The sequence below is a fragment of the Nanorana parkeri genome, unplaced genomic scaffold (genome assembly GCF_000935625.1).
Source record: "Nanorana parkeri isolate BGI_ZX_2015 unplaced genomic scaffold, ASM93562v1 scaffold1097, whole genome shotgun sequence".
NCBI classification, from domain to species: Eukaryota; Metazoa; Chordata; class Amphibia; order Anura; family Dicroglossidae; genus Nanorana; species Nanorana parkeri.
Genome location: NW_017307365.1, coordinates 173,577 through 181,874, shown reverse-complemented (window position 1 = coordinate 181,874; position 8,298 = coordinate 173,577). Strand labels below are relative to the sequence as shown.

At 40.2% G+C, this 8,298-nt stretch overlaps 1 protein-coding gene across 1 annotated transcript in view; it reads right to left on the bottom strand.

The window, feature by feature from the left end:
• Nucleotides 1–407: 407 nt before the first annotated feature.
• LOC108796349 (transmembrane protein 59-like) overlaps nt 408–8,298 on the bottom strand; it is a 47,931-nt gene continuing 40,040 nt past the window's right edge. Inside the window, exons 6-8 of the mRNA XM_018567812.1 lie at nt 5,300–5,411; nt 3,682–3,799; nt 408–1,040 (exon numbers count right to left, since the gene is read on the bottom strand). Coding sequence (XP_018423314.1) covers nt 879–1,040; nt 3,682–3,799; nt 5,300–5,411 — 392 coding nt within the window. The 3' untranslated portion in view covers nt 408–878. The remainder of the gene's footprint in view (nt 1,041–3,681; nt 3,800–5,299; nt 5,412–8,298) is intronic.

Below are 8,298 nucleotides of genomic sequence, written 5' to 3'. Positions count from 1 at the left end.
AATGTAATTAGGGAGCCAATATTAACAATCCTTTCTGTTATCTGAAAAGAAAAAAGTACATACAAATGCAAAGACTAAATGAACACTTAGAATCCCAAAGTATTGGCTGAAGTCACCAAATAAAAAAAAAGGGTTGGGTACATCACATCTTGAAATACAGTTTAATAGACCATTCACATAATAAAACACATACAGCCTGTCATATATACTGTATAATATCTCCACAAATCCCAAGGGCCCACATATACAGTATTCTTTTGTGAGAGCTGCACTGAATTTTCCATAAAAAGTCTTCATTTTACAATAATAGTTTCTATACTGATATAGAAGATTCACCCATTTATATTTTTCACCAGAGTCTTCTTGTACACAGAAGGATGCAAAACCAGTGAAGAGAAGACTATGGTCTTTGCAAATTATGACACATAGTGTGAGTGAATGCATCTGAGCCATAGCTGTAACGGACATCTTAAATGTTCATTACTTTAATAATGTTACAATATTATATTATCATTTTATATATAAAGCACATACATTTTATAGCACTGTACAATAACCCGATCTTGTCATACATCAGTACAAGATACAAACTGGAAATTTTCAATGTACTATGGGAAAATTGCATCCATGAAAACCTCTGGAATATTTTGTTACAGAAATTGACAAGGAATATTTGGCTCTGCACAGTATGCACTGCCAGGCTCTGACCAATTTGATGAGCAAACCATTCCAGATGCTTTGCAAAGAAAGGAAGCAAAAAGAGCACTGTTCATAAAACCAGTATAACAAGACAATTATCCCCTTTATTTCTGCAGGAGACTATAATGCAATGTAGTAAAGGTTTAGAAATGAGCAGTAAAGGTTTAGAAATGAAAATTTTAGATGATAGTTTTGCCAAGGTCTACTTTTACTGGCAGTGGCCCAGCCTCCTCACTCTCTTCAGTTGGGCAGATAGTAACTGCAACAACAGGCGGCAGAGGGAAAGGTTCTGGCTTTTCCATGTCTTCCAGGTATTCTTTGTCACCATTTATGCTTAATGGCTGTTAAGAAGCACAAATAACATGTTAATCTTTTTCCTAGAATGAAACACTGACACAGCTTTCTATTTTGTTTGATACATGAAAAGTTTATACAAGATTTATAACATTAAATAACTGTATGTGTTTATATTTTTTATTGTGTAGCTATAGTGCCAAAAAGGCAGAGCCATGTACTTCATGGGTGGAACGATCAAGTCATAGAAGGAGCAATCTGGATGATCTAAAACCCATATGGTGTGAGGAGGGCCTGGAGAGTGGGTCACAACGTATTTTTCATTAAAAAAATTCTTGTAGATATTTGTGCTGATTTTTTAAACTATTTGTTTGTAGCTTTTTTTGTTTATTAATTTTGTTTTTTTTTAGAGCTTGTCTTTTTCAAAAGACCAAACGTTGTAAACCTAGGGTCATTGGACAGCGGCTGTAATTTTTGCACAAGCTTGGACACTGTATATGCAGGCATTATTTTATAAACTGCAGACATATTTGCCATGTGGCACTCCCACCACCCCTATAAGCCTTAGCTTGAGGGGGGGGGGAATTTGTTATCTTCACCTTAGATGCTATATGATCTTGTCTTGGCACTGACCAGTACTGTACATTGTTTATTTTGAGCCCACTTGCTCTTTAAGGGCCTTATCACACCATCAAGAGCCTCTTCCAGTGCGTTTGGCCTCTGGAACACACTGGAACGCAACACGGCCGGCTCACTTTGTTTTGGAGTGGGAGGGAGCGTGGCGGTGCATTGAACTCAATGGCACCGCAGTCGCACCCCACCGCCGTGCGATCAAAGGCACCCGAACGCGTGGCACAGGAACAGGAAACAAATACAAGACAGAAATTAATACAAGAAAGGTATAGGATTAAAGAACCAAGCCAAGACTAGGATACAAGATAAAGGCAGGACTTGGTTACTGTATAAGGATACAGGCTTGTGTAGACAGAGCAAAGACAAGACAAGGCTGGAACTATCACCAGCCCAGAGCTCTGGGCTTGTGATGCTTAAATAGAGCACAACTAGCCCAGACTGTAAGGGGCGTGTAGCCAGGGTGATTAGTCTGATCAGCCTGCAGCTGACTGGACTGTGGTAGGTGAAATTACAAGAGGCAACAACCAGATGGAAATGAGTGGTTGCGACAGGGATGGGAGCATTTGCCATGCTCCTAACACTTACCATAAAAAGCTAACAGTTGGTCGGGGTGTGGCTGTGGTGCCATTGAGTTCAATGCACCGCCAATCCCCCTCCCGCCCCAAAACAAAGTGAGCCGGCCGTGTTGCATTCCAGTGCTTGCCAGAGGCCGAACGCACTCTTGATGGTGTGGCTTGGCCCTGACAGTTAAATATAAAATAAATCAAAACTATCATTTTCCAACTCTTTGAAGCCTGTATTACTCGTCATCAAATTTAAATGTTAATTCCATCTACATCTTTATTTTTCTTTGTAAAAAATATTAATGGATGTATTAAAACAGTATAGGGCAATGGATGTATCAATAACTGTTAGGCTTGTTTGTTATTAACAGGTATAGTTATAATTACTACAATACAGTATAGTCTCCTAGGAGAGTGCTAGAAGAGTGTGCTGGCAGACCAAAACACTGTATGAAGCATGTTGATGTACTTTTCATATTCTTGAGAAAACTGTGTTTTGTATTTCTGTGGTAAGGCCCAGCTATTTAACTAAACAAGAATTCTTATGTCTACGTGTATTTTTTTTTTTATTTGCAGATCAAGGCAAAATGCTGAAAACCCCTGTCTATTTTTTGCATTGTCTGTACCTTTAGGATGTTTCCCCTCATTTACTGTTCTGGAGCCACAACAGAAAGCAACAAGAAATATCTACAAAGTGGGAAGAACTCCCCGCTTATGCAGATGCAATTCCCTTCTTATATTCTTTTGCGGAAAAGTGTCCCTAACGGAAGGCTTCCTCTCGCCCGAGCAAACTAGGAGTGACGTTCCCCAAAGGGACACGGATGGCAAGTGAATCCTTTTTGGATAACCCTTTTGCTGAATAAATTTTTTTTGACCATACATTAATTGTTAAAGGAAATCTGTCATGAGAAAAGTATAGGAGGTGCTGTTGCTGCTGTTAAGCTGACCCACTAGCTTCAATACTCACTTATTCACTGTCCTTGAACAAGTTTAAATATCAGGAAAATTGGACAGCATAAGTCCTTATATACAGAGGTGTTCCAGGTCAGAGGCTCAAAGTACTGATACCAAAGGGTCAGCATGACAGCCAAGTAATTAGCATTTTCAGATTCATGTCTCTCTAATGACAGGTTTCCAGTAACAGAATTTATTGTTGCAAAAAACAAATTTCTGAAATAAAAGATAAGCAGCTATAAAACTGAATGCCCAAAAAAGAAATGCGCCCAAGAATTAGTTGTCAGCATGCCCATATCTAAATAAAACAGGAGCAAACAAACGTCAAGGCTGCACACCACCATGCTTTATCCCTACAATTTCAATGAACATTATTGAAACCACTGCATGGTTCCCAGCTGCCTGGACGTTTCTGATTGCAGAGAAGAGATGGACCTCATATTGTACATGGCACCGGTGGCCAGTGGGTGAATGGAAATCGCATCGAGTGGTACAATTTGGAATGGATTACTTAACATAGGAGAATGGAGTAAAATACCTGTGCCTTAACATGCTGATCAGGTGCAGTCACCAAACTAGCACAGCTGAGCCAGAGCATCACCATAATAGACAGGAACAAGCAGGCAGCCAGAATCCACCGTGGTAATCCAGAACGTCTGCAAAGAAAATTTGAAAATAATTCAACTCCATCCACATTTTGTTTTCTTTTGAACAGTGTGGAAAAGGGTTAGAACAGGGGTGGGAGGCACTCCTGCTGCTGTGGAACTACATGTGCCATATGGCATGTTGGGATTAGTAGTTAAAGCACAGCTGGAGAGCCAGAGCTGCTTTTTCCAGCAGAGCTGGGAAATGTTAGAACTTCTGAGGAGTCTATTTCTTTTTCTTGTGTTCTGACCTTGATATCACATAAATAAGTGAGGAGAAATATCCCCAGTGGAGTCACAGACAGCATTACAACCTGACAGAGGTTCCAACACCCCCTCACACTATCCAAAGCAAAAGAAAAACAGAAGATTTGGCTATAGTTGGGCTTCAATCATTTAGTTTTGAAAGACTTCACAACAGTTCATTTTTTTAGACCCTGTTACTTAAAGTGCATTCCAAAAAACTTTCCACTTCCACAAAATAAAATAAAATCATAGATACGTACAACGTGCTACAGGTGCCCAGATTAAACTTGATAACCAGCACTTGAAAAACTAGGCTGGTCCAGCACAAAACAAAATGAATAAGAAGAGAGCAGAAAAAGCAAATGAAATCACTTAAAATATAACACTACACAGAGTGAGTAAGACAAAGATTAATTTAGTTTCTATAAAAAAATAATCAGTCAATAATAAATGCCTGGTGAGCTTTTACCAAGTCATTTGTAATCTTGAATGCGATTGTCATATGTCTCCCAAGTACTTGTCTGTTTGAAACGTAAACTAATGAAAGGAGGGGATTCTACAAATCTCTGTGCTACTAATGCAGTGCATTCCACAGGTCATGTGTCTGTACAACTATAGAATCTGGGTACCAGCAATTTTTTTTTCTTTTTTCTTATTTAGCTATAATTAAAGCTAAACTAAAGTAAAATAAAAACCTTTCTACTCCCTAAAAGCTAAAATGGATATATGTCCACTTTGTGTGCACCAAATGCTTTTTGAAACTCCTATATTACCTTGTAAAAGTAGCAGTGACATAATCACTGTGCTGTACACAGCCTATGTAGAGAGCAGAGCTGTGGGAGGGACCCAGTAGGCTCCATCCACTACAGGCTGCCTGCAGAAAACTACTAAAGAGTTGGTGGATAGAAGACCAGTCACCTTGCACCAGCAGAAAGAGCAGCAGTGGCTGGTCTTTATTACAGGAAGCTCCTACATAAAGGCAAAGTTATGCACTGGATTACTGTATATATCTAGAAGAAATACACAAAGCACACAACGATTCAACTAAGAATACACTCATGACATGTATTAGGACAATGTTTGCTTATTCCAGAGGTCAGCTTTAAGAAAACGTTCCAAACAGGGCTTTTTTAATATTTTTAAAAAGTTTAACTATTTATCCTGATTGGCCAGAGTCAAAACACTATCTGGATTATTTTTCTAAAAAGAAACAAAAATTTTTTCATGCTCCAGCCGTATCATAAATTTCATATTATCTATCCTTACTTGGACATACACCCCAGAAAATCATGCTCAGATTGTGGAGTTTCCAAATGGGATAACTTGTGTTTAATTCTGGATTCCTTTCCTAAAGTCTTCTCCGCTTTTTCTCGAATGCCTGTGAATAAATAAATAATAATTAAATATCAATGTGAATTTAATTTCTCTTATTAGGGTGGTAAATAAATGCAGTAAAAACATGGCAACCAATCTTTTTCACCATCTACTAACAGTAATCTGTAAAATGCGCTGATACTGTGGATGCCCAACAAGATGTAATTGTCAGGGTACTAGGGGGCTTACCTCTCCTCGGGGTGGCCATGTGCGGCGGGGGGCACGGGTTCCCCTTCCTGGCAGGACCCCTGGTACCAGGATTGTGGGTACGCATTCGCAACAAGTGCGCGTGCGCGGTGGACAGGCTGCGCGCACAGGCACGGGGACATGCACGTAGTTACTGGTATCAGGTGTGATCCTTGCTGGGGGAGGTTCCCAGCACACACCCTCTGCCCCTCTCTCGCCATTGGCTCCTGATGGAGAGGCTACCTGGTTGCCTCGGTAGCCGGGGAGTGGTCTCAATCCTCTGCTGAGTATAAAAGCCCAGTCAGAGCCCTGGCTCATTGCTGAGGTATTCTATCCCTATGGTGTGATCTCCCATGACTGATCAATCATAGAGTTGTTTGATCGTAGTAACAGGAGACATATTTTCCACAAAACCGAAGACCGTATTTCAGAACCGCATAACCACAAAGTGTGGTGGAAATTGTATGGTTTAGGGGTTGATTTGCTGCTTCAAGGCCTGGACAGCTCCCAGTCACAGAGTAAATTATAATTAATTCTTGTTAGGATAGATGTGTGCACATCAACTTTACAACTGATAATGAAGATCTGCCAGCACCGTACAGACAGAGTTAATTCTGGTAAACACACCTACCCAGCTCCCTCTTATCATCACAAAGAAGACTGAAACTTCCATATTAGATTTTATAGAAAGAGCAAGCAAAAAGATGAGCAGCATTTTTAAGTTATGCTATGTGAATGGAAACATTGAAAAAATATAAAGGTGTTATCCTGCTTTGGCTGCAAAGGTGGAAATACACTTTAAATTCACTTTAACCCTTTCCCTGCCACCGACACAAGGCATACACTGGAACACAAATGTTCCCAGCCTGCCACGTCAGTATGACTTACGTTGGTGGCATTTACCGTTCTGCTATAAGCTCATGGTCGCTTTTGCAGCTAGCGGGGAGGAGAGGAGCTGCTGTCATCCTGTCAGATTCAGGCTTACAGTGGCTGTGTGTGCGTGGCTGAGCGGAGGATCGGTAAATATCAGCGATATTTACCGATCCTCTGTGTGCAGAGCACACACTGGAGTGATCAGCTGTAAATACTGGGGACATATAGTACTATGTGTCCCCAGTTATAAATGAACAGGAAGTGTTTTACATCACTTCCTGTTCATTCATGACTTTCTCAATGGGGAGAAGCACTCACTACAGAGGCTTCTACCTATTCTAAACATTTTACTATCACCAGTTTCTAAATAAATGGGAAGCCTCTGTACTGAGGGTTTTCCATTAATTTAGAGTAGAGGCTGCAGAAAAAGAAATTGAAGACTATGTGTCCTCAATTTCTTTTTCTATTTCAAAAGGGAAATGTCAGGGGTCTGTTTAGACCCCCGATATTGGAACTTTCCATTTGGCAAAGGCGGCTCGTTTTCTTAATATGTTACGAGACAATTTCATGGATCAAATGGTTGAGGTCCCGACTAGGAAAAATGCAATCCTTGATCTGATAATCAGCAATAATACGGAGTTAATTGAGGATATTGTAATCGGGGAGACATTGGGTAATAGTGATCACAAGGCAATTGCTTTTAATATTGGGTGGAGGGAAGGGGGGTGGTCGCACAAGAAGCCTAAACTTCAGGAAGGCCAACTTTGATAAACAACACAATATAGTGGGTGAAATCAAATGGGAAAACTTATTTAATGAACTAAACTTTGACCAAAGGTGGGACTGTTTCAAGAACGAATTAAAAAATGCTATTACCAAGTGTATACCGTTACAAAAGTACAGTAACAAAAGTAAAAGATCCACAACGAAGCCAATATGGCTAAATAAAACGGTAAAACAACACATTAAGGAAAAGAAAGTAGCATTTACTATGTATAAAACGGAGGGGACAGTATTGGCATTCCAAAACTACAAAGAATGTAATAAAAGATGTAAACTGGTAGTCCGGGCAGCTAAAATGGAATGTGAGAAATATATTGCCACGGTTAGTAAAAAGAACCCCAACATTTTTTATCAATACATAAACAGTAAAAAGGAGAGAAAGGAATAGATAGGCCCAATAAGGAACAAAAATGGGGGGTTAATAACAAACGACAGGGAGAAGGCCGAGGCGCTAAATACTTTTTTCTCATCGGTATTCACCAAGGAAAAAGACGGGTTTACTGTAAATGATAAAAAACAAAATTTAACAAGAAATACACCTGAGTGGTTGACTGAAAACGGGATACAACATAGGCTTAAAGTGACATTAAAGTAAAAAAAAAATTTTCCCTCCCCCCATGTTAATGTTATCACTTACCTTAAATGATGTCTCTTATTCCGATCTTCTTCTTCTTTCCTGATGTTTTCATCAGTCCCTCCAGCGGTGCGGCTGCTCTCCCATCCAGTGCTGACTGCTCTGTCCCTCCGATCCAGCGGTGTCTGCATGCGGGTGCACGCGTCTATAGACTAACCTTGCGTCTCCGCCCCAAGATCCTTCGACTGTACGAGCAGTTCCTGATTCTCGGCGCTGGAGGGCGCAGCGATAACGAGGTAAGCTTAAACCTAGTTGAAGCGTTTAAAAAAAAAAAACTTCTTGCCTATAGCTGCTGCTTGCTAGCAGTAGATATAGGCAAAAAAACGGGAGGGTTTAGAACCCCTTTAAACTGCTTAATGCAAATAAAGCATTAGGACCTGATAATCTACATCCCAAGGTACTCAAGGAACTCAAC